Below are 27431 nucleotides of genomic sequence, written 5' to 3' on the forward strand. Positions count from 1 at the left end.
ACAAAAAAGCTTAGGAGTGCACAGCAAAGGTACAGTCATGGAGAGAGTAGCCTTTTATTGCTAGCCAGGCTTTGTTTCTCCCCATTTTCAAATTGCTGACTGTCTCTCCAAAAAACAGAACTTTTGCTCTCTTACGTAAGTTAAAGAAAGTTTTCCCTGACAACCCTTGTTCTATGTTTTGAAATTGCCATGAGCTCCTTTTCTCTGTCTGCTTTTTGGCTTCTTTACAGGCTTTTTTTTCCATGTATTCCGCACACATTCCTCTTTGTATGCATGCCTCTTGCATACATCTTCTCATCAGTCTGTCCCCATCCCGCATACTCTCCTGCTGTCTGTCTTCATCAGTGTCTAAGACATACTTGCAAAATCAGGATTCTTCTAAAAGAATGTAGGTCCAGCCCGAAGGAAATCTTACTGATATCAAGACAGTAAGAAAGGAGATAGTTGTTTGTTGTTACTTGTCAAAAATGAACATCCTGACTGGTAAGTGCTTAAGGTTAGAAGCCATTTTTTAGTCTGAACTCAAAATTAATTGCGTTATATCTAAGCTGTGGTTTGATTCCATGAGTGCCTTTCCTTAAAGTAGTCCCACTGCACAGCACCAAGCAGTGTTTACTGCAGGAGTCTCATCGGGTGCTGCCTCAGGCTGTGGCAAATAAACCATGTTACAAACCAGGGCCTGGTCTTCTCCAGCAGGTTGCCAGCTGTGATGGAGTAGCGCATGGACAGTAGCATAGGTTTTGGAAACCTGTTCACTAGAGGCTTCTCTGAGAATGCCACTCTTTCCCCTGGTTCATTTGACAGTCTCCAGAGACTAAATACATTATTAATAGGCCATAGTGAACTGTATGTTAGAAATGAATGTGTATGTGACAGACACTTTATCCATTGCAGAACACAGTGGTTTCCATTTATTTTGAGAATTTATCAGTTTGAATTTTTTGAAGGCATGCTCTCTAGTCAGAGGAGGAATTTGTGGCTGCCAAGATCAGGTTACTGTTTCTGCTTTGTCCTGGTTTTTAAAAAGATGAAGGAAAATGATGCTTTGTACATAAAGTTTTCAAACAAAGTTTGGGGCCAGTAGCAATATTTTTTTTCATCTTAAACAAAAAATGATTGAAGATGCTTTCCTGTGCTCCATAAAACATTCTGCTTATTTTTATGCAGAATAAATGGATATGAATTTAAAAATGTTAAGGAAACGTATTTGTTTGGATTACATTCAAAAACATTTTTAACAATCTTTTGTTTAACCGTGAAGAATTTATACATCCTTCTGACACCACTCTCTTGCAGTAATACCAAGTTTCAAATAGCAGAGTAGGTCAGGGCTTTCTAGAGGTTGCAGTGGTAAGGCTTTTGTCTCCGTAGACAGACAAAGCTGAAAGCCACCATCACACTGAGTGACCTGCTGTGTGTTGGAAGGCCTCTAGACTGAATTGTCACCTGATGACACGAGCAACTCTTGACATTTTTATGGAAGAAATGGACTGTTATGAAGAGTCAGAAAAGCATTTTCAGAATTGGTAGTATACCTTTACAAAGCAGCTTGGTCAAAACTCGTGCCTGCAGGTGAAACAGGATTTTCCGTAGATGAATCAGACAAGCCTCTTTTGAAGGGAAATAGCAACCATAAGTATCAGTTTTACAAATTCTACAAGCTCAGATGTCTTTCTTATGGAGAATTCCCTTTAGGTAACTTCATAGGTATGGAAGTAAATGCAATCCACTCAATGGCTGGAAAAGTGTTTTATCCGTACAAGTCATAAAAGAAGACGTAAAATAACTCATGAGGTGCCAACAAGAAAGACCACCATTTACAGGGGTGTTGCAAAACCTAGAAAAGGAGGAGGAAGTTGCTTTGGAGTCAATTTAGCTTTCAACTGGTTGGAGCAAAGAGGAGCCATTGGGTTCAAAGCCACTAATTGCTGAGGATAGAGGAGGAAAGTGATGGTAGCAGTACAGGTGTGGAAAGGACAGGGGCAAGATTGAAATGAGCATCTTGGTAAGAGCTTGGCATTAGAAAGAGAAAGAAAGGCACACACTTCAGATGTGGTGTGGTTTTTATGATGGAGAGAGAGTGTGAAAAATAACCCTCAATTACGAGTTTGAGTACAAGAGATGAAAAGGGTGTTGTGCAAAGGAGAGAGAAAAGTTTACAAAGGAACTTTAAGAATTAGGCTATGAATGTGTCAACATTCAGCTAATTTGAAGACCTATGTACTCTGTAAAAAACTGATTCACATTTTTTAAACCTTTTAAAATTTCTTACAAACTTGTTGAGAAAGGATTTGGGGTAAAAAATTCTCTTCTTAGGTCTGCAAGTTTTACCTGCGGGAGTATATGGGTTTAGTTTGGAATAGTACATTGAGAGATCAGAATGAAATTTGAGTTTAAAACTGATTTCCATGATTTTTCTAATTTAGCTTCTGCCTAGAGGTTGTAACACACACTTTTTGGTCTTACTACACACTAGGCTGCAGAGTGCTGTTTTCTTCTGCAGACAACCAGGGTGGTCTGCCACCTGCTAAGGTGTTTCAGATCTCACAGGTTCTTTAGGCAATTTGTTCTCCCTCTGTGATTCAAACTCTTCCAATAAAGAGTCCCTTTGTAATTGCCTTCTCTAAGCTCAGTTCCTGGGATTGTCAAAAGCGGAGCTGCTTGCAGCCAGTTGCTTTCTTCTTTTGGCTGCAAAGACCTTGAAATTTATTTTTTCCATGGTATTGAATTTCAATGTTTTATCTTTCCCCTCGAAGGAAGTTATGAATGTGAACTACAGAAAAATTTGCTTTCTGGATTTTGGCCAGAAAAAATGCTTTTCCAACTGAATTTAGACATATGTGTAGGTACCTTGCTAAATTGGGGCCAAGATTTGTAGCCTCTTTTGTGGAATTCAGTGGGTAATAAGTGGAAATCATGCATGAATATTTTTTCTAATTCTGAGAATAATATTTTCAAGCAAATTTTTAGTAATTAACAAGAAAGATTGCACTTGAAGAAGTATCCCTTTCATGTAAAAAGAACCAAAACACACTATTCATTACTACTAGGTGGCCTGCTTACATTTGAAAGAAATAAAATACAAGGTTTCAAAATGAATTTAAAAGGAATTTCCATGAATCAGTGTTCATGAATGATCCTATTTCTTTGTAATAGTGCAATAGTGAAGAAAGGTTTATTTTATATTTGTAAGTACGTGTATTTGTTCAAACACGTACAAATATGTACCAAAATTCTCTTGAAAATATCCAGTCTATAGCTGCCTCAATGGTTTTTTAAAAGTGTGGATGATTGTAATGGAATGATATACTTTGTTGTGAAAACACGTTGTCTAGTAAACTGTTGGAAACAGGCTATCAAAATTTATATTGATAGCAAGTCATTCTTTATAAATTGCCCTTTATGCTGATGATAGTTCAGTAGTTGTGGAGAAGTGGCAAAGATGACTTGCTTCCCTGCAGAGCTGTGGAATTACAAGGTCTTTGAATATCCACGTTAACAGGTTGAGATGTACTGTGTGCGTTAGGGGGCTGTACCTCATAATTCCATTGTACTGACTATAATTTATAGCAAATCAATGGGACAGAAAGAGAATTCATTTGTCTCTGTGAAAATAAAAGTATTACTCTAGCTTAGAATTTCATATTCAAATGTATTCAGTGACTCGCTTTAGTAAGTTTTGAATATTGATGAAATGGTGACCAATATCTTTAACTTAGGGAAGCAACAGATTGTGTGAAAACATGGGCTCTCAGTATAGCCAAACTGACATTGAAAACACTAAATGAATTCTCATCCTAATTTTTTTTGTGTAGGTACCAACAGTAGTCACGTTGTATCAGAACTATTTGAATGTTATTAAAGGCATCTTACATTTCCTCAGTTAGCAGACTTTTGCATTTTGTGGTTTTCACTTCTTCAGTGTGGATCTCTATTACTTATTTTCACCGAGAATTTTGAATTTAAAATTTGCATCCATAGACATACTTGTTTTGACTCAAACCTTCAAAGATTCGTATCTCCACATATAATTTGCATAGAGCTTGGTCTTCTAGTTCTTCTCTGATGAGAGTGAGGAACATTTTTATACTCTGTGAATGTCTGTAGAAGCAAAACAGTACTGTAAAAAGATTGATAGGCCTGAATTCAAACTGCGTCAGAACCTAAAGCATCACAATTTGAGGCTTTTGCACTCCCTGCTTTCAGGCAGATGCAGGATTCAACCCAGTGTATGTAATCCAGTCATGTAACATTGAGAAGTCCTCCCAGGTCCCAGTTTGGATGTAGCCTTGTTGATCTTCATTTAGAAAGCATTCTTGGGAAACACCTTGTGACTATGTTATACCAGAATTTTAGAGATTTTCAGACTTCTATTTTGTTAGGAGAGCAATATGGTAATTTAAACATCTCAGTACTGAAGTATGGCTTGAGGCTGTTTGCTTTTCCTTGTGTTAGTATTCTTGTCCTGTTGGGGCAAGTGGTCATCCAGAAAGGCAGAGACCACATAACCTGTGAGAGCAGCTAAATATAGAGAAACTGGTACATGTAATGTAGGATAAGTCATTAAGTTTAGAACTTCAACTGTGCTTTTCAGATCAGCCTGAAGTACTAGTTTTAGTTAAGGCCTATGCTCCTGCCAGCTACACAGAAGAATGAGGATTCCTTTGAGCTGTAATTCTTTCTACTGCTCCTTCACTCTTGGGGATGTGGTGATGCTGGAAATAGCTCTTTGTGCTTCAGATCTGGGGCTCCCCAAGGATTTACACTGATATTGCTTCTCACAAAGCAACATCATAGGTGTAAATTTAAGTTATCAGACATTTCTTCCACTTTGGCTACGCGCTGTTGAGAGCAAGACAGCAACCTCAAGCTCTTCAGCATCTGGTTTAGTTACTGTCATAGCGACATCTCTCCTGAGAAGTCTCATTGCTCTCGTGTTTAAGAAACTACATGGAGAAATATCAACAAAGAAGAGTTAAAAATAGTAAGTACTAAACAAGGCCTTGAATAAAGATCTTTATGTTCATATTTCAGGTCCTTAGCTGACCCTTCTGTTCCTCCAGATCAGGAAAAAACTTCCGAGAACATATTTATTCCAAAATTGTTGACCTTGTTTCCGCTGAGTCGTATCCAGTTAGGAAGACATAAGTGTGATGGAGCATGAACAGTAGCTTAGAAGTGAAGTATGGCTCACCCCACCAGGAGTTTGTATCGGGGGCACAAGACAGGCAGTCATCATACCAGTGACAAGGCTCTAAATGTGGTACATAGCATCAGATCAACAAAAATTTTCCAGGTGCTACAGTGATAGACATTTTAGCATCCTAGGGCCTCTTTTATACACAAGCAGGCATTCAAGGCAAGGTCAATGTCTGCACACAAATCCTGCCAAACGTTTCTTCCGTCACCGTCACGAAAGCCCATAGACGTATCCAGTTTGCTTTGCCTGCTAGCTGGTAAGCATCCATGACCATCAAGTAAAGCTGTCCCCTTTACCTGCCTGGGAGTGTTCTGTGTGGGCATCTGGTTGATTAGACATGGAGATAGACCACGGTTTATCCAGCGCATTAAATCTCCCTTTGTACCCATCTATGTCAACAGAGGCACGTCTGAGTTTGAGGCTTCAGTTTCTGCATACTCCCTTGAATACACCTCCTCTGACAGAGGGGAAGGTATAAAGTTCATAAGAATTGAGAAGTGAGTACAATGAAACATACTTCAAATGTCTTTGCAAACCCACATATTACATAGTTTCACATCTCAGTTTCAGAGTAGAAAGAACTGTTAACATGTTACGCAAAGATATAGCAGCCAACTTTATTTTCTTCTTCAAGATTCTTCCAATAATATTACAGCCAACATGTTTTTCCACTTTTTATAATTACCAGTTCTTTGAACAGTTAACTTCTGTGTGGCACTTGAAGTAGAATAGTCTTGTGTATGGACTAAATCTAGTTTGTGGAAACTGCAGCCAGAAGAAATTTAGAGGCAGCAACATGAAGAGCATCATCTCAGTTTTTCTGAAATAAATATTTTTAATATTATAAATATTTTTCAGATAGTAAATATTTTACAGATAATTAAATGCTTTTCCTATCCTCAACCTGAAATTTCGATTGTCCAAATGAGAACAGATGAGAACATCCAGATGAGATGAATGTCATGGATATATGTCAGCCAGATGAGAAAAGAAAGGGAAGGAAAATGTAAAACTTCCTAATTTTCAGGAAGAACTGGAGAAGAACAAAGACTTACGCTTCAGCCTGAGATATTGATTTTGCCTGTGAAATACAGAAGTGGTGAATATCAACATTCTTTTCAACAATTCTCTTGCTAACATAAAATAGTATCTGAATTATGTTAACTTGTAGAGTGTTTTTGTGCAGTGATTAGATAACATGAGCTTTAAAGGAGGTGTGTTTGTATGTCATAGTTATGTGGAGAAAAATAGTCTCCCAAACTGAATATCAACAACTCCATCAGGTCTGTGCATGTAATTAACAGGAAATGCCTTTCCCAATAAAAATTCTTTCAGCTCTTACATGAACAGTTTAGCTGAAAGAACTGGAATGATTTTTCAAATGAAAACTCTTGCGGTTAGGAAGCACCTTTCTTTAGCAGTTCTTTACAGATGACTTTGTGTGTATATGTAGCGAACATACTAATGCATTTTTGTGAACTGGGTCATGTAGTCCTGAGATCAAGTCAGGCAGGTGTGTGGAACCAGGGGAATGAGAAGGAAAAAAAATTCCATTGAAGTGCCTGAATCTGTTAAAGAATCGATTTCCCTCATTAACTGCAGAGCCATACTAAATTTGCCTTTTAAGATGTATCATTAAGGCATGAAGCTATCCCTTGGAATGGCCAACCAATTACCGTGGCCTAAATTCAGTGGGAGAACACCCAAACATAGGATTTAGTCCAACAGATTTATGTATCTAGCATGCACCTGAATTTTCGGCACTCAAACAGTTCTCCTAAGTGTCCTTTTGCTATTAATTATCAGTTTAGAGGACAAAATTGCAAAATTGCAAAAAGTTGGCACCCAAGATCTCCCTTGGAAGAGTTCCCATTTTAATTGTTTAGGAAGCAAGCACAGATGGAGGTAGGCATCATGAGGTATCTATAATTTGAATGGCTCCCCTTCCGGCAGGGGATTGTTTCTCCTTTCATGTTTGCACAGCACCAGGCTCAGTTGAATCTTTTTGCAGTTACTTGGAGCCCTACTGTAGTGTAAATATTCAATCTTAATATCTGTGATAGGCAGTTAGCAGTCTTCTCTCCCAGTATATCTGCTAATCGGAACAATGATACAAGTTTGTTAGCATTTTTGGCAGGAAACATAGGAGTGTTGGAAGTTATGCCACTTATTAAAAATAGGATACTAGACGTTTCTCCAAAATAGTCTTGAGAATTTTAAAATCAAGTTCTGGGAGACAGCTTCTTCTTTCTTCAGTTTCATTACATGGTCTGCCTTTATGTTTGATGTTGTTATCGAAACAACAAGTTTCTTGGCTGAAAAATTAGTTATTCCGGTTAGCAAATGTTTCATTATAGTTAACAATAGTGAGGTTTATTTCAACAAGAGGTATAATGGAGATAACACTGCCAAGAGAAGTTCAGTGATTACTTCCACGTTATAAACCTGAAACACTGAAGTTTCATGGGTACATTTTTTTAATAACAAGTTTGGCTTGTAACAGAAAAGTTACCTGTTTTCAGAATGTGAATATATTAAAAGGCACCTTTATGCCTAGTTATCGCTCTGCAAGCACGTTTGCTTCTAGCAGCTCTAAGATGCATTTGAACTTGATAATCCAAAAAAAAATGGATATTTGAAGTCCATGAAAACAAGAAAACTTTTTGGTGCTCTTAAAACAATGTGAATATTAAGGGATCTATATAGAAACATCAGTCGTGGAGAAATTTTTTTCTCTCCAACATTTCTCAAGAACACTCTCTGTTAATGTCTTGTCTGATTAATATCAGATTCGGAGCCTCTTCATGATTTATTTTCATAGAAACAGATGTTATCGTTTGTGGTGGAATGAAGACATATTCTGGGCATTATGTAACCTGCTTTGGCATTAACTTATGCTACATGTTTTTCCTTAATTCTGCCACAACATTGTAATTGTACCCAAATGGTTCTCTACGTGTTTCCATAGATACTTAGCATGTTCAGACTTTGTATAATGTATGCCTCGGTCTCGTAGGTAGCTCTTGTTTTTTAAACTCCAAGCTCTGCAATACCTGTAGTTTTCAAATTGTAATTGGTGCTGGTTATAACAGCAGGTTTTTTGTGTGTATTTCAGTGTTGTCCACCAACTCTGCTTTTGAAGACTAGGATGCTGCAGTGCTTGGCTCCTGCCAGTTGTCTTCAAGTTTTTTAGTTAGCTTGTCCCTGACCAGGAGACTTGTCACAGCACTGATAGCCAACTGACACGAGTAGGTTTTATGTCACTGATGACAGAGATGTACCAGATGCTTTCTTTAGTTCTCCCCCACTCTCTTTTCTGCTTCCAAAGATGGAAGGGGAGGACTTGGCTGGCATCAAGAACAGCTCCAAAGTATGCCTTGTACACAGCCCTTTGACCTGCCTTTTGTGGAGGGATCTTCCACAGAATTAATTTATTGCTGTGTTTCTTTTAAAGCCTACTGGTTCAATGGCCAGCCTCAGCTGGCAGGGAAGGCAAAGGAGCCAGATTTCTTTTGAAGTGCAGACAATAGTTACTTCAAAAGCAGGTCAGCGGATGGGCTTGGGCCAGGAAACAACATTTCATTTGGATGCTTTGAAAGGCTTAAAAACTTGTAGGCTGCAGTCTCAACCTGTGTACGGAGAAGCAGTACACTGGGTGTACACAGATGGAACACCCCAAAGGATAAAAAAGCACATCCCCTGTCTTCTGCTCAATGTCTTTGCCAAGCTCTGCTGAGGTTATTAGAGGAGCTTATGTTGGGACTACGATAGGGCAGTGCTTCAGATTCCCTAACCACTCACTTGAAGCAAATGTACATCGGCCATTCCCACTCATTAACTGTAACTTTTGTCAGTGGAGAAGTGTAGGAAGCAAGAAACAATTCCCCTGTAGTTCTGTCTTCTTCATTTAAGGTGTAAAATTTCTAGTATAGAGGAGGCCGTGTACTAAAAGAACAGATTGTAGCTGCATGGCTTTCACATTTCATAACAAGTCTTGCTTGTGATATTTTCATCAGACTTTGTTTGAAAAGGGCTTGAGAGAGAGAAAGAGAACAGGGAAGATTCCTCCTAAATTTTATGCATGTGGAGTTTTGTTATCTCCCTTTAAGTATGCTCAATTTGAATAATGCCTTATCACACTGAAACAGATAAAACTTGTTCAGAAAAGGGAAACGGTTATTTTGTAATGTTCAAGCAGAGACAATTTACAATCTTCAGCCTTTTGTAGGTATAAACTGATATTTATATGGCCAGAAACATAAAATTAGTGGCATGGTCTTTATCAGCATGTGCTGTGAACAAGAAAAGAGGGAAGGGTATGGTTAACAGGAAAACAAAAAGTAATTTCTGAGTTTCTTTTTTTATTTATATATTTATTTGAATTTAAATTTTAGAGACAAAAAGTTAATATTTTTGGTTTTGTTTTGGTTTTGCTATTAACCAAAGCCATTCTCAAATTTGGCACAAACCTGCAGAAGATTCTGCTTCAAAGCATAGTGTTGGCCGAATATACGCAATAGGTAGACTAATGCAAGTTTTTAGATAGTAGCTAGGATTATTTTCACTGTGTTTACACACTTAAAAGGAAGTTTCAAACTTCCCTGTGTGCTTGAAGGTGAGTGTGCTAGAGTAATTGCGCGCCGTTGTTGCAAAGAGCATTAACCTCTGGAGGAGTTGCCTCCAGCCAGGTCCACGTTTGCTGTTGGCTAACAGCGTTGATGTCCACACAGCTGAGCCAGCTGACCTGTTAGCCATCCATCTTCAGTTTTCAGTCCATGTCTACCTGCAAAGACGTGCTTAGAAAAGTGAAAGCCCTGGCAAGTTCTGTTTTGGATTGTGGCAGAGAGGAGAAGGAAGGTTTACGTGACTAAGAGTGTGCAACCACAACTTACAGATCTGTTCTTTGCCTGCAGATGTGTTGATCAAGATTAGGTAGTGTTCAAGAAGCTGGACATCTCTAGTGTGTGAGCCCCACACAGCACCTTACCTAGCTGTCTGAAATCAGGCAGAGCTGTCTGAAATTAATAGTTCATCACAGTGATTTAACTGGAGAGTAAAAGCAGTATCTGTTGCTTTTGCAGAATGGTATTAGTTCATGGCAAAGTATTGATGCGGAAGACTTTTATCTACTTCTCCAGGTTTGAAAGATAAGATCAGTATATCTGACCTCTTCCAGTTGTTCATCATGGCTTGCAGCTTTGGTTTCCTGCAGCATCACCCTGAAGTTTGTTACAGGCACTGCAACATACCTTCAGGCTTGTTAGACGTGGGGGCAGGTGGTAGCACTCGAGCTGTGGCTGCTGGCTTCTGGCCTGGACACGCACGGCAGGCCTTCCTGTGGGGTGCGCGGGGCTGGCCTCACTACCTCGGGTGCTGCCTTCCAGCCCTGTTCTGCTAGAGCCCCTTGAGCACTTCCACAGCGTATATCAGGAGATGGCATTCACAAAGCCAAAAGCTTTTGTGGAAGAATTCCTTGCGAGCAGTGCGTGAAGTGCTGGGACTTTGGAGGATGGGTGCTGACCACGCCACAGCTAAAGAATCAGGACCAAGCCAGAGGAAATAGCAGGGTCCTGGAGAAATAGACCCAGGTGTCTGTGCTTCAAACACTAATTTATCAGCTGTGTAACTATAAATGGAAAGACAGCAAAGTTTGCTGGTTTAGCACGTTAAAGACCAGAGAAACAGGAAGGCCTTTCAGAAGCAACTACCAGGTAAATGGACAGACAGGACTTTGCCAGGAAAAATCGTGCTCACTGCTGGATGAGTAACAAGTACCCACATTATTGCGTTTCGCTGATGTTCTGCTGTACGAGTGCATAGTGTCTGTTCTGGTTTCTCTTCTGGGCTTGGTCTTGGTGACATAAGTGCCTGCAGGCACAAGGAGCGGGTCTCGGTGATCTGCTATCCCATTACAGCCCCGTGCTGTAAACTGCTGGTGTCCTCCAAGCCTGGCCGTGGCTGTGAAGAGCTCAGCTGAAGCATCTGCCTAGCTGGTATGCTTGCTCTGAAGGTGAGAAGTATAGCAAACCATTTGAAAACAACACTGAAGACGTAACAATGCACGTATGCCTACTCATGGAGAGTGTGTTTAGTTCAGGTTTTTTATCACAACAGGCTGATGCTATGTAAATCGTTAGAGACATGGAAAGGGTCCCTTCAGAATAATGTCTGGAGGATACGCTGAGGCAAAACTGCTCAAATCTCTGAACTTCAAATAAAATTTACATCAAACATTCTTGTATGCCACACCTTATGAACACAAAGAAGGGTGTAAATTTTAAAGACAGACTTTCTCTTAAAAGACGTGTGGCATTTCTAACTCTTTTTCATGTAACTTTTGGAGCTTACTGATAGAATATAACAGCAAGAATAAACATTTAGCAGGTGATATAACACTTGAGTGATAAAGTCCTGTCTCTACTAGAGTCAATGGCAAAACTGCAACTGTATTAACAGGGTCACTTGGTGTGTTTGAACTGCACAGAGGTATGAAAGCTGGTTTTAAGCGTGCTAGAGCATCTGCTCAGAAGAACAGGACAAGCACATTAAAGGAGTGCTCCAAAAGGCCTGAACTCTATCTCGTGCACCTAGTGTCCAAACCTCCAGGTCTGAAGGTGGTGTTGTGCCGTACTCTGTACTAAATACTTGCAGTGACAATTCATGTGCTGCAACGGGACAATTATAGTTAGGGACTGGGTTAAAGCAGCCGTGGCTGAGGAGGATTAGAAAGTCATTTTCCTTGTGGGCTGGCAGTTCATCGGCTGCTGGCCCCTGTTAGCTGAGAGCTTCATCAAGTCCAGTAATGGGACAAATTATTCTAGTGCCACTGGTGAAGGGGGCTCTACCCCACAGTCCCAGTGCATATGCAGGAAGTCTCATATTCATTTATTGATGCCACACAGGTGGGAATGAAGAAATGCTAAAATAGCAATGCTTTTCAAGCAAGTTAAATAAAAAAATGTAGTCCTTATAGCATAGTATGGGACTCCTTGCTATTTGTAGCCTGATCATATGTCTGCACTGCTACTCTGTACATGCTTCTGAACACTACCCAGTCACACAGTTAAATTGAAAAGGATCAGGGCCACGTGTGAAGTGATTTGGAGTTACAGGTTGCGGAGCTAACAAGCCTTTCAGATCTGTGACATGATGACTTGTACTGCATTATGGCGTGCTGGTTTTCAAAGCAATTCGTACACTCCTTAGCAGGAAAAGTTAAATGTTGCCTTCACCCTGAGTATGAAGGGAATGGGTGATATCTGCAGCTTACCTGCCCTTGTGAGACTATCATGTTTTACACTTTGCTCTTATTAATCATTTTCAGTCTTTATCAAAATAGAAAGCACAGCCGATGTTTTCATTCCTCTCTGTAAACTGGATGTTAGGAAAAGGCAGTGAAATTCTGGGAAATAAAACCTGATCTGACTCACACTTCATTGTGCTACCTTTTGTGATATCATTCAGGCTTTAGGCTAAATAAATGAATAAAAGCAAACTAGGTTTCTAATTCCTGCAACACCAACAAAGGCATGACAAGGATGAGTTAGGCATAGCATCACTAGCAGTAACTCCAAAGCAACATCGTTAGCAGGAGTTCCATATTTCCTCCTATTTACGAGTCAATTCACATTACTACTATAAGTAATGTATTTTTAAATGATATATTTTATAGAACGTAAAATGACAACCCCCCATCAGGATCCCATCCTGCCAGTTAAAGTGCTGGCAAGGGAGCCTGGCTCCAGCGTCAGCGAGAGGGGGCCAGCGCTGACAGCAGTGCCACCGCTTGCACCGTGCAAGGCGGTGTGCTGTGACAGCTTGGGAAAGTGTCAGAACAGCGGCTTCCTGTTCTCAGGAGGTATTGTACCAGGGTAGTATTGTAGCTGTTTTGAGGTGCATTTCTTTCAAAAACACAGCAGAAGAAAGCAATTTACACAAATGCCAAGAAAGCACTCGAGCCTGGCTGTTATAAAACTAAAAACCTGAGTTTTAGCTGGAATTAACTAAGCAATCAGCTGTGTCCTTTTCCTCATGCTCTCAAGAAAAAGTTAAAAAATGAAAAAAAACAAACTAGTATGACCTATAAAACTAGACAGGTTTAGTGACTGTGTCTAAACAGACAACGCATGGATCAGTGTTTCAAGTGGGTAAGTTTTTGAAATGACAAAGAAATTACAACCCAAAGGAAAGTTTCAGAGGAACTAAGCAGAAATTGCCTATGTAACAGATGACACTATGGCTAATATGAAGATACTGCACAAATATTTAAAAAGAAGAGTCCTTTAAAAGGACTGTGTCCTTTCCCTGTAGAGCAGGTAGGACTGTGTTTTTTCCATGACATGTCCTTGTAATCCTAGGTCTAGTGACAAATACTGGAATTTTCTTTCATTAACAGACTTTCATCTCTTTCATCTAAATATCACATGGTACTTCGGGCCTTAAAGAGCATCTGGTTTTCTTAGAGGACTTGGGAACTCTGACCTGGGGCTGAATTGGTGACAAGACACCTCCTGGCAGCCTTCATAACCTTTTGCTGGCATAACTTGAGAGTACCTGAGGACCTTCCAAAGGCACCGTATTCCTGTTACAAATTAAATTGTATAGTATGTGAGGCATTCTAGTCTATGTATATTTTTTTAATGTCTGTTCTATAAATGTCTTTTTTCCAGGAATGAGAAGAAATATATAAGCAGATACTGGAAAGAAGTGCAAGTTGGAGACTTTGTTCAGCTTCGCTGTAATGAAATTATACCTGCTGATATCTTGCTGCTCTCTTCAAGTGATCCCGATGGGCTGTGCCATATAGAAACAGCTAACCTGGATGGTGAAACTAACTTAAAACAGAGACAGGTGGTGAGGAGGTTCTTAGAGCTGGTAAGTCACCCTTCTTGGCTCTCACTTAAGATAAGAATTTGTTTCAGGTGAGTTAACTGTTCACCAATCCACTTCACACCAGCTAAATCTGCTTTTTCTAGGAGTGCTAATGAGTTACTGTTATGGTTGTCATTAAACACCGGCACTTGCCAGCAGCTGACCTCATAATAGTATCAGAAGTTTTACCATAATTTTTGTTCCCTGAATTTGAATAGGAATTATCTGGGGCAATTGTGTGCGGTTGGAAAATGTTGGGGGGTTTTGCTGGCTTCTATTGTAGCTTGATTTTCGAAAACATTTTAACCGCCCAATGAGAAGATACTCAAATATAAACAAACTACTTTTCCTGCCTGCAGACCAGATCAGTTTCAGTTGAGAATTTTGCCTAAAACTCTGTGCTGCAGAATCTCTTTCCAGCACTTAAAGCTTGTAAGATTTAAAGGGGCAGGATGCATGCCTTCTGGAGGTGTGTGTGCTGAAAATCTGTTTTATTGCTCTCTCACTGTACTTATCTCTGCCCAGCAGCACTGTTTTAAAACAAAACAAAATCCAGCAGTTCAGTTGCTGTCAGCAGAATTAGCGGAAATTACCTGAAGGAAATTACTTGATTTAACAATCTTACTGAAATAGTATTTATTTGTATGCCCTCCTTTCCCACCTCTCCTGCAAAGTAACCCCAGTTTCCTGTATTTTGCTGTGAAAAAAAAAATATTTTATAGAATTCAGCTACATCTTTTTCCCTCATAATTCTCATTTGAGAGATTTTGCAAACAATGGGAGCTTCTGCTCTTACCACTGTCATCAAAGGTTAACTACAGAAGCCTATGGCTGTCCTGATATGTATCAGTATTAATGAAATTGTAGCCCAATCAATAGGATAAAAATCAATGTGCCTTCCAAATAACCGTTTATGATAGACAGAGCCTTTCTGTGAATAGCTTGTAAAAATGTTAGATAAAGACTTGTTTAATTGTAAGTGAATTCCACATAGAATTTCAACATCACATGTAAGCTACCACCGTGACGAGAAGCTTAATGAGCTACAGGCCAAATGTTTCAAAAACTCTGATTGTTCCAAAGAAGCTAATTAAATTGCTTCTTAAAAGTCCTATCCTGTTCCCACCGAGAGGAAATTTCTCCCAGTGGGTAGAGCTCCAGGGAGGTACTCAGATGATGTGTCCCAGTTCTCTGCTAACGCAGACATCCTGCATGACCTCAGGCACATTATGTAGGACAAAAGCTGTAGATGGCATATAGGCTACTGAATACAGGGATGCTTTCATTATCTTATGTACAGTTGGAAGTTAAGGGCATGGCCCAGCTCTCTCTCAAAAGAAAACCGAGGAAGGTACCAGCTGCCCCATTCATCTGCAGCAGATGGCTGGATTTTCATGATCCAAGACCTTCTGACACACAGCAGAAGGTGTTGGTAAATACAGTGAAAGAAAATGATGTATACAAGTACAGAGCATCACAAGAGGATGCCTGGAGGAATCCCTTTTACTTCATTAGGATCCACGGCTTCCCTGACAGCAGGCAGGGTTCAGCACTTGGAGTGTGATTCCTGGGGGTACCTGTCAACCTTACAAACCCCTGCGCTGGAAGCCGTGACCCCTAAATGTGTGCCTGAGCCACAAGCTGTGGAGCCACTCTTCTGTCACTATCCAACAAACACATACATGCATTAGTACATCTTCATTAATGATCTGAATGGTGGAGTCGAGTGCACCCTCAGTAAATTAGCAGGTAACACAAAACGGGGGGCAGTGGTGGATTCACTGGAGTGCCATGCCACCATCCAAGGAGATCTCAACAGACTGGAGAAATGGGCTGACAGGAACCTCACGAAGGTCAGCAAAGGGAAGTGCAAAGCCTGACACCCAGGAGGAACACCCCCACCACCGTTACAGACGGGGCCACCCAGCTGGAAAGCAGCTCTGCAGAGCAGAGCCCTGGGGGTCCAAGTGCCCAAGCTAAACACGAGCAGCGATGCTCCCTCACAGCAAAGGTGGCCTGCAGCCTCCTGGGCTGCATGAGGAAGAGTTAGCACCCACAGGTAGAAGGAGATGATCTCCGTACTCTGCTGTGGTGGGCCAGCTCTGGGTTCTGTACAACAGATGCAGACATCCTGGACCAAGTCCAGGTGATTAAGATAGTGTGGAGCATCTCTCATAAAGGGAAGGGCTCAGGAGAGCTGGGACTGTTCAGCCTGGAGAAGAGGAGTCTCAGGGGGGATCTCATCTGTAAATACCTGAAGGGAGGGTATAAAGTGAGCCAGGCTCATTTCAGTTGTGCCGAGTGCCAGGACCAGAGGCCCTGGGCACAAACAGGCCCACAGGAGGCTCCCTGTGAGCACCAGGAGCACTTCTGTGCTGTGCGGGTGAGGAGCCCTGGCACAGGCTGCCCAGAGAGGGGGTCTGCCTGCTTGGACATCTGCTCTGGGTAGCCCTGCTTGAGCAGGGGGTTGGACCAGATGGCAACCAGAATTCCCTTCCAACCTCAGCCACTCTGTGGTTTGGTGATTCTGTAGTACAGCTTTAGCGGGAAAAGTGGGAAGGGACTATCCCTGCAATCTCGTGTTTGTCACACTTGCGGAGGTTTAAGTTGCTGATCTAAACCAGGCAGCTGAAATCTGGATTTTGTACAGTTCGGCAAGACTTCTAACCTTTAGACTGTATGTGTGAGTGGCAGTGTCGTTTCCTCCTCAGACAGGTTAAAGGTAATCAGAGACTGAATTGAGCCTCACTGGGGAAGAAGGCTGAGAGAGCCCACCAGCCACGCAGCTAGGTTTATGTGCCAAGCAGCAGAGTCACTGTATACGTGGCATGGCTTACTCAGCCATACTTTATTCAATGGCACCTGAGCAGGCATTCTGAGGAAATCAGTTAACTTGTAGGTACTTGTAGTCAGCTTTGTAGACACCTAACACTGTTTCCAGCCCATCCTCATATATTTTAGTTCCCTGTATCATAAGATGATCATGGAACTTTTCCATCCCAGAAGTATGTTCCCAAATATGTGGATAAGTTATTTCTTAAAATAAATTCTAGATCACGGGATGCCTACCTATGGTAGCAGTAGGTTCCATAGTAATTTGTCAGGGGTTAAACTAGCATCAGTGACAGAAAGCTCATTCATTTCAATGAAAGCAGGACTGGAAAAAGTATTCAAGTATCTCAAGTATTGAAAGAGAGCTTGTAAGAAAACCACACGTGACTAACACCCCTCTCCTAAAATAGCTGAGCAAGCAGGAAATATCCAAGCCCAGGTTCCTGTGTCAATTAACTTGTAGGCAAAGTGCACACCTGCAAGTTCCAAGTCCTCAGTGGCTGCAGCATCACAGAGCCTCTCTGTAACAGTGCCATGTAAGTCATCCAGAAGAATACTTGCCATCCTCATTAAAGTCATGGCCAAAACCTGTCTGAGCACACTGTTAATTCATGCACCAGTGTTACATTCCTCACCCGATATTAGTAATGGTGGGTTCGTACTATTTCTTGAAGGTGTTACCCTCCTGAGAGTTATGCAGTGGGATACAGGACGCTGCTTGGGAAATGTTGGATGAGTATGAGGCCCACAGCCACATGGCGTGGAATAGCAAGGTGATACTTAGGTTGTGAAGTTCAGTTCCCATCTGGGTATGTCTAAGTCACCACAACTGGAGAGGGCTTATTGTTAGATCCCATAAAGTACTTTGGAAGACCGACATTTTCTTGTACCACACGCTGACCAGCCTTTTACCAAACCTCAGCAAAGCTCCTTCCGAAATCTTTTCTAGGACCTGCATTCCAAGCTGCTCATGCATTGGACAAGAATGCTTCTTTATTTTTTATTAACATTTTACACGACAGAATAACTTGGTTATGCTTGTAGCTCTTTGGTTCTGTCTCACTCTACAGCCTTGTTGTTCAAGCAGGAAGACAAACAAATAGATTATGTAGTCCTGACCCTCTCTTTCCCACACTGCTGAAGTCATCCCCCACCCTCCTTACAGAATGACTTGCCTGGTCATGTGGCTTATCATGGGACAAGAAACAAAGATTTTTTGGAAGCTTCTTCTTAAAGTATCAGCTGCCCATAGCAGTCTTTGAATGATGTCTCTGTAGCAGTATCTCAAACCTTTAAAAGAAGCTGTGTTACAAAGCTTGGCATTTCTGCATTTCTTATATGAACTAACTGATTGCTTCTGAGCACGTGCCTGTGAAGTAGGTCAATAAAGGATAGCTATTTCTATACCCACAGCTCTACTGGGCATGGGAAAGGAGTGGGGGCAGAGGCAGGAATAGTTGTTTTAAGACACTTTTATTGCTTCCTACTTCTGCCGCTGCCCTGTGCCCACCCATGCAATTTACAGTCCCACAGGTCTACTGCAGGCTGTTTTCCAGCGAGCTTCATTATCCGTTTGGAATCGCTGAAGTGCAGTGTGCTCCGAGCAGTCCTCCTGCAGCCACAGCACGCTCTCCAGTTCCCCCTTTGACAAGAGAGAAAGCCCAGAGCTGTCATATTGGGCAGAAATGTCCTCTAGAGCAACCACTGTTCAGCCAGCATAGTCTGAAGTGTCGCTTTGTGTCTCTTTTCAGCATCAACAACATATAAGATCTATAGTCACAGTGGGTGTAACAACAGGTCTTACTGTTTCCGTCTTCCAAACCTTTGTTCAAAAAAGTACCGTTCTGATCTCTCTTTGGCCTGACCCTTGATGCAGCAATAAGCAATTACAGAAGCAGTTGTGTATCCTTGTCTCCAGTGTTTTGCAGACGTTATTATGCTCTAAACATATGCTCAGAAGATCCAAGATCAGCATTTGTGGGCTTGGATCGGACCTCTCCACTTGTGAATTCCAAGAAACTGTTTTCCTTTACAGTGCAAGTGACCAGAAATACTGCTTATTTTAGTGCTGCTTTGATTCGTCTGAGTAATTTATAGTACACCGGGAACATATTGCTTGTTAGCTTTGTGTTTGTTAACGAATGTGATCTGTCTGACACAACACTGTGCTTTCTGTACACGATTCTACATCCTATCAATAGGCAAGCTGTGAAGAGCCGTCGATACGTTCATTCCTCAGTGGCTTGTACATCTGACAATTCCAGTTAGAGTGTGTACGTCGTTGGACACTCAAGTACGTCGTTGGACACTCAAGACAGTCAGTCTTGCAAGTAACAAAATTATGCAGCGAGTAGGTTAGAAATAGGAGATTTTTCATTTTTTCCTCCAAGATTTAAAATACTTCGGTCTTGTTATCCAGATACTATAGTGACAGGGTGTGTTAGAAATGTTTAAAATAGTCAGAAATGGATTTCTGCATGCTCTGCCTTTCAAGTCAGAAGGATAGTAGACTGTCGTCACATCCAAACACAGATCAGCTCTGTCTGTGCAGCGTGACACTCTGGAGAGCACAGCTAGGAGAAAGTACTTCACTGAATCCCCCTGTGGCTGATCTAATGGTGTTAGCCATGACCAGTAAGCATCTCTTGGAAAAAAGCAAGTGTTTCTTGGTATTGCACCAGTTTCCATCTAATTTCTAACCCACCCTCGCTGCTGTCTAGTCACAGCAGCCATTTCTGGCGCGCTGGATCTAATAGGAGACACATTATGAAAGAAGAATCAATGTGTTTTCTGTATGACTCTCTGGGTTGCTTTGCCACCACACCCTGCATAATTGCGTGTGGAATGTTTTACATGCATGTGAAACATTTTCTCAGCCGCTCTTCATGGAGTGGATAAGCAGATACAGCTTTGACTGCAAAAGCTCAAAACTCCCTTTCAGGTCTCATAAACTTGATTTAGGATATTTTGATAGTATGAATCTAGACTCATGAAAAACATTTACATTTTCTCGCTGCCTTGTAGTACGAAACAAACAAAATACTCCACTGTTTTTACTCAGTATGCCTTTCAACAAAGTCCACAAAGACTCACTGTGGATCCTGGAGCAGCTTATGGTTTATTAACCACTGGCCATGTCCTGGATGTTTATGTGGAAAGCTTCAGGTCAGCTGAAAGCTAAGTTAAATCTAGCAGCTGCCATCCCATTTGAGAAGGCACATGTATCCCCCCTGAGAGCTGGTGGGAGTAGGTGATAGATTTGTTTTCTCTCTTTTTCTCGTAAGAGTAGACCTTTGTTCAAAACAGACTTGTACTAGCATGATTAAACAGGTTTAGATAGGCCTCGCAAATGACTTTGTGGCTGCTTATTTATTTTGTCTAAAAAGCACATTTGATTATGGTGTCTGCCTGTTTGGAGGGTTCATTTGCATGCAGACTAGCACCAAAATAACTCATCAGGCTGATTTACTTGCAAGTCAGTATGTGAGCCCTTCTGGAATATGTATAAACTCAGAGCCTATGCTTACTGCAAGCACATTTGCTCTTTTATCCCAGCCTGGAAGCTGGGCTGCGTTTACAGCTCTAGGTTTCATCCAGCCCTACCTGTTGCTGCACAGTGGAGGAAGCATCCAGGATACAGCTGGACTTAGAGAAGCAGTCCCACAGCTCCCTGTTCCAAGCATTAGGTCATTTATATGCCTCTTTCTTTCCCTGTAAGCCCTAGGCAGAAACTGGTCCAGAAGAGAAGACGAGACTGCTTTCTAGAAGGGCTGCACTCTAAGCCTGGCTGTGTTGATGTCTGTAGGCTGCACTATCTATGAGATACTTTGGGAAGGGCAGCTCATGCTTCTGGCACAAAAACAGCCCAGTGCCTCAGTGTGGATGTTTTTGCATTCAAGCTCTCTTTCTTTCAAACTTTCTCCTAGAAAAGAAAAGAAAAAAGGGAAGGGAAGGAAAAAGGGAAGGGAAGGGAAGGGAAGGGAAGGGAAGGGAAGGGAAGGGAAGGGAAGGGAAGGGAAGGGAAGGGAAGGGAAGGGAAGGGAAGGGAAGGGAAGGGAAGGGAAGGGAAGGGAAGGGAAGGGAAGGGAAGGGAAGGGAAGGGAAGGGAAGGGAAAGGGAAAGGAAAGGGAAAGGAAAGGAAAGGGAAAGGAAAGGAAAGGAAAGGAAAGGAAAGGAAAGGAAAGGAAAGGAAAGGAAAGGAAAGGAAAGGAAAGGAAAGGAAAGGAAAGGAAAGGAAAGGAAAGGAAAGGAAAGGAAAGGAAAGGAAAGGAAAGGAAAGGAAAGGAAAGGAAAGGAAAGGAAAGGAAAGGAAAGGAAAGGAAAGGAAAGGAAAGGAAAGGAAAGGAAAGGAAAGGAAAGGAAAGGAAAGGAAAGGAAAGGAAAGGAATTTCTGAGTTTTGATTTAGACTAAAGGAAGTTAAGGTTTCTTGTGTAGCCATCTTTGTTAGTTAAGCTAAGGCAGTGTGCAAGAACAGGTGAAGTTGAAACAGCAGCCTTCCCAGACAGACTAGTTTTCAACTTGCTGATACAAGCTTATTGCCTCAAAGATTCTGACTGAATCTTCTAAATCAACACAAGAATGGGCATAGTTATAACCTCCTTGTCACGACTTGTCCCAGTAATAAACTCACGCTGTCATCATAGAATCATAGAATCACAGAGTGGTTTTGGTTGGAAGGGACCTTAAAGATCATCTATTTTCAACATCCTGCCATGAGCAGACATTTCCCACCAGACCAGGTTGCTCAAAGCCCCATCCAGCCTGGCCTTGAACACTTTCAGGGATGGGGCATCCACAACTTCCCTGGGCAACCTGTTTCAGCACCTTACCACTCTGTGAGTAAAGAATTTCTTCCCAATGTCTAATCTAAACATACTTTTTTTTTTAGTTTAAAACCATTACCTCTTGTCCTATCACTATACTCTTTGTCAAAGAGTCCCTCCCCAGCTTTCCTATAGGCTCACTTTAGGTACTGGAACAAAGTAGAGAAGTGCAATCCCCTCCCTCACCCTGCTGGCCACGCTTCTTTTGATGCAGCCCAGGATACGGTTGGCTTTCTGGGCTGCAAGCACAAATTGCTGGCTCATATGCAGCCTTTTGTCCACCAGAACTCCCAAGTCCTTCTCTGCAGTCTCCACTTTGCAGTCTCCATCCAGTTGTCACCCAGCCTGTATTTGTGTTTGGTATTTTCCCAGCCCAGGTGCAGGACCTTGCACTTGGTCTTGTTGAACCTCAGGAGGTTCTCACAGGCCCACCTCTCAAGCCTGTTCAGGTCTCTCTGGATGGCAGCCCTTCGCTCCACTGTGTCAACCACACCAGGCAGCTTGGTGTCATTGGCAAACTTCCTGACGGTGCACTCAATCCTACTGTGCATTGTCACTGATAAAGTTGTTAAATAACACCAGTCCCAATACAGACCCTTGGAGGACACAACTCATCACTGGTCTCCACCTGGAGATCGAGCCATTGACCACAACTCTGTGAATGTAACCATCCAGCTAATTCCTTATCCACTGAGTGGTCCCACTTAGGTAAGTGGGAATAGTACTCTGTTATAATCACGTAAATGAGGACTAATCAGCATACTCAGTCATATTTAGACTGTAAGCACTTTTAAAGGGTAGAATCGGGCCACAAGAACAGTGAATGTATTTCTAGCATCTTTTGGGGGTTATCCCTTATGCCTTGCTTTTTCTGCAGTATTTTGAAAGGGTTTACAAGTTTAGGAAAAGTGACTTGAAAATTCCAGATACACACATGTTAAAACAGAAGATTAGTGCTCCGTCCCACACACATTGCCAAAATTAGATTTCCCTGAGGGAAAAAAGTTTTTTTTTTTAAAAAATAACCAAGCAAACAAAAGAAAATAATGTTCTTTCCTATGCACTACCAGTATATTAAATTAAAAGCTATTTGCTTGCATTTTAGCTGTGGATTTTAGTGAAACTAACCTTGTAAGAAAACTTGGGTTTGTCAGTGAAAAACACTCGCATGTCAAACCCTGTGAAGACCTTTGTTAGAGGTCACACCTTGAATGTTCAGTACATTTCTTTGATGGAAGTTGAATCACTATGAAAGACTCTACATCTATACTGTTGTATCTTTTTTTGGATAGCACCATGTTCAGAGATGACTTATGTGGAAACCATGAACATCACTAGTTAAAGAGGAAGCGACTACCATCTCTCTAACGAAGAAAACGAGCATATAGCAGCTGTGTGCAGAACGTCCTGTTGCAGAGCAGGATCCAAGTCAGTGCTTTGGCAAACTCTTGTGCTCTCCATGAGTCCTAGAGGACTGCTGAGTACAGTTTTTCACTCTACTCTTGGCCATGGCATTTAGTCAGCAGGCTCACACTGGGAGGTGAGGGCAAAGGATGCAAATAAAAAACTAAAGAACGATGGTTCACTTCCTGCTCAGCCAGTTTCGATCAAGGTTGCCATCTCTTTCTGGTTTCCATCGTGCAGGTGTCCAGGCCACAAGTTTGATTGTCAAGAAAGATTAATGAGAGGGACAAGCAATTTGAGTAAATGTGAGACAAAATCTTGGATTCTCGATCTAAGCATTGGGGGTGAAAGGTAGGGTAAAGATCCCGATTCGGAAGGGTGCTGAGTAGCTGATTTTTACCACTGATGTTAGCTGTTTATGCTTTTGTGTTTAAATATGGGTTAAAGGGGCTGAAGTGATGAATCTAAGTTTGAATGCCCTGGCTGCGAGGGACCTCCCATCCCCAGGGTAAGACTTCCTGCACCGGTGGAACAGTGGTGAAGCCATGTAAGGAAATGTGTTATGCCAGTGCTTGTGCCGCAGCTGACCTCGAGAGAGGCAGGAGATTTCATTCACTGTATGGCTAGTCCGACATCTCCTCATTCTGCTGTTTCTCTGAAAAAGTATTAAAAAACAAAGGAATATTCCAGGTCTGTAGAGAACAAAATGCTGCTTCCTTTCTAAAGAGAAGTAAAGATTTACACGTGAAGCAATTTAAGAAGAGGTTTTCCCATTAAAGTCATCTTTTTGTATTGCTTTGTCATGACTTTTCTGATCTCCTGGCCTAATTCAGTTTTACTAAGCAAAAACTCAAACTGTTTATTCCTTCACCATACATTGGCCTCTCAACTGGGAATGGGATATACCTGGAAACTGTTCTCAGCAATTAGGTTTTGTAATATAATGCTGAGAACTTCTGATTTTAGGGCCAGGATCTTTGAAATGCAAGCACATCATAATACACTCCTCTCTCACAATCCCAGCTGTGGTATCAAAAGCAGGAGGGTTCACGGTATTATGCCATGTGTACCTGCAGCAATGATGGTATGGTGTCACGTTCCTTTGGAAGCACTGAGGTGGGGAAAGGGTCTGCTTTTCTTCCAGAAAAGGCAGAGGAACATAATGAGGAAGTCCTGCACTTATCTCAGCATCTAGGATATAAGCCTAATCCCACTTCTCTTTTCTCCACCTGCTACCCTCCAATCTACCTTCAGTTTTAGTACTGATAAAGCCACAGAGAGCTGTAGAAATTTGCATTAAAATATTATTTACATGGGAAGTGGCTGGCCGTATGTCTCAGAACTGTTATTTCAAGAAATTCAAGACAATTTCCATTCATTGGTTATACTCAGGCTCATATTTTCAGGCTCTGTTATGATTCTGTGATGGTCAGTCACTTTTTATATGTGTATATGTGTGTGAGAAAGCTATGATTGTCTTGTAGGCTCATGACTTGAGATGATACTGTTCTCTATGAAGAACTATAGTGCTTATACTTCCATTTGGTTTCGAATTAAAAACATCAGTAATGCATGGAGATTTATGGACAGCAGCCTAATTCAGTGTTCTTCATGGCACAGTAACAGACTGGTTTATATCAAAGCAGGGAACACTTACCCTTTTGGTTTCTAGGAGGAAGAGATTTTGGTGTTTACCATACAACGTGGCTAGAAAGCAAATATAAGTTGTCATGAGCATTTACCAGCCTCTACTTAACTTTAACAAACTTCTTTGCGTCTTATATTTTTGGCCTGACTCGATTAAGTAGCGGACTCAAAACCGTGTCTCAAATGGTTAAGCATACTCATGCACCTGTATAGCAGTGTGGCCTGTATGGCAAAGATCACAGGGATCTGACCTGCAGGCTGTTGAAGTGCAACAGGAAGGGATAAAAATGGCTTCGTCCTGCTATTAACTACACAGAGGTGGGTCATGTCAGCTATTAAGCAACCAAAAGGCATATGGAGTTAGTGGAGTTAGTTTGCGCATGCCAAAGCTTGAGGAACTGAACCTGAATCCCTACCCATGTGACAAATGTTTGTCCCCCTCAGATCGTTTCCCAGCTCTGCTGTCCTGTTTTGTAGCTGTCAAGGCCATCGTGAATTTCTTTCATAAAGCCTAGTTTGTATCTAAAAAAAAAAATCACACCTTGAATTCTTTGAGTTTGACCTTCGCTTCTGGAGTCTTTAGTGTATCGATTGAAAAGGAATTTGATCAATGGCATGGATAATAGATGAGAACAGATGGACCAGGCAGCAAAGCTCTTGCCCACAATGCTCTCAATGCCGCGTTTGCGTTGGGAGCATTATGAGAGCAGGCGAGGGATGATGGCTGTGGTTACAAGACAGAATTCCAAGCGCAGACTGTATGCCAGTGTCCAGCCTGGAGATATGTTACTTGGGTGTATAACCTCATGCTAGAGACACTAAGGGAAAGGCTGACAAAACTGTAGCAGTGCCGATATGAATGCTGCTCTGTAATATTTGGGATGAAACATCTGTTTTCATTAGGATTGCTTTTTTGCCTCCATGTTCTCATCTGACTGGTAAGGACTGGAATCTCTCTGGTACTTGGGAGGTTGCTGTATGCTACAGATTCCCATCAAATCTTTCTTAAACATAATGTGTATAGCTCCTTTTGTCATGATTTTCTGTCTTGAGGGTGAGACAGACACATCAGGCTTTGGTGCATGGGACAGCATCCGGACACTGCAGCCTCTCCTGTTAGGTTTTCCTGCTCATAAGGAAAAGCCTTCATTACCAGCCATGCTCGGTCTCCTACTGGGACTCTGGTGATCTTTTTTTGTTTGTGAAGTGATGTAAGAGAGATGCTTGGCACTTCCTTCTTCTTGTTTAAGGGTCTTAGTCCTTCCTACTCCCGTTTCTGCTGGCAGAACTTCATCCCACAAGAAGCTGGACTGGCCAACTGCCCAGCGTGAGAGCAGGAGTAGGCCAAGGTATAATTGGAAGCTGACCTGAGCTGTGTGGTGTTCCCAAGTGAAAATGACCATGCAGTGGTTCTGCCAGTAATCAAGTGAAATTTCTTCCAGCACTTACGAAACACAGCAGAAAGATTGCTAGGAATATCTCCAGAAAGGGGAAAGTCCCAGCGAGTGGGGAGTGTGCCACAGTCTGTGGAAACGGAGAGAAGAAGCCTCCAGAGGAGCAATGCAGGTTGTGTGCAGAGTTTTGTAAGCCCTTAAGAGGCTTGGTCTGTGGTTGAGTTTAAGGGCTGAGCTAATACCGAGGTATTACATACAAAACTATGAACCCATTCATTTACTTTAGTGGCTGGCTTTTGATACAGCCAGAAACCGCTTTCTTAATTGTCCAGGTCTGGATCCATCCTTCAGCCTCGACGTACTCTGTTTCCTTACTTCTCCCCAGCACTGCTGTGTTCACTGAACTGATTCATTCACATCACTGTAACTTTCAGTGCACTGCTACGGCTTGCCGTCATCCTAAGGGACATCGTAACTTGCATGTCTGTGTTTTCAGCATTAACGTTTCTTTTGGTAGGGTTGTCTCATGACTGCCTAAAAGCAGCTTCTTCAGCTGTCTGTCGTAGAATTATTGAGGTCCTCGTAGGCCTTACCAACAACACCTTTCTCGTCCTGCAGGTTGACTATTGTGCTGTTCCCTCATACTGGCTTCTACAAAAGGGAAAACTTTTACTTAGTTCAGTGGCAGGAAGATCAGCCCCCTAACGTCTATTTGGCTTGTTCAGCTGTTCCGTTGTTTCTAAATACTGGACATCTCTGTTCCATTTAAACAAACAGTACTGAAAAAAATCCAATTATAGTAGTAGTTGTCAGTGTGGAAAACAAAGCTATTAAATTCTGATGTACAGCTGGATCTGTTTAGTTCCTAAATAGCATAGATCAGACTGTTTCTTCCTTTTCTTGTGAATTAGTGGCACAAATAAATTCTGCCAGAGACTAATGCAGTTTAGACATTAAAACGTTTCACTGTTTTAGTGTATAAACAGTCTGCATGCTTTGGATACATAAAATCAATATGTAATTCCGGTTGCACATTCATAAAAGGTCAGATTAATTTTATATGGTAAATGCAGGGTACTGCTATATAAAGCAATAATAGGATGGACCAATGCATTAGGGGGATACATTCTTATTGCACTTAAAAGCTTTTAAACTGGAAAGCTGTTTTTTGGCTGAGGCAGATTTTTGTCTATTAAATATTTCCTCTGAGTTGCGCCCATGACTCCATTTCTCCCCTTTTGTTTCCTCCAGACATACGC

The 27431-nt window shown here is 41.7% G+C and overlaps 1 protein-coding gene across 2 annotated transcripts in view; it reads left to right on the top strand.

Annotated features, from left to right (window-relative positions):
- ATP10A (ATPase phospholipid transporting 10A (putative)) overlaps nucleotides 1-27431 on the top strand; it is a 113979-nt gene that overhangs the window by 30874 nt on the left and 55674 nt on the right. The window contains exon 2 of one of the 2 annotated variants that reach the window (XM_083847825.1): nucleotides 13870-14074. In XM_083847825.1, coding sequence (XP_083703951.1) covers nucleotides 13870-14074 — 205 coding nt within the window. Of the gene's footprint in view, nucleotides 1-13869; nucleotides 14075-27431 lie in introns of those variants that run through there. The other variant, XM_083847826.1, reaches the window with a different exon arrangement.

The sequence above is a fragment of the Anser anser genome (genome assembly GCF_964211835.1).
Source record: "Anser anser genome assembly, chromosome: 1".
Taxonomy (NCBI): domain Eukaryota; kingdom Metazoa; phylum Chordata; class Aves; order Anseriformes; family Anatidae; genus Anser; species Anser anser.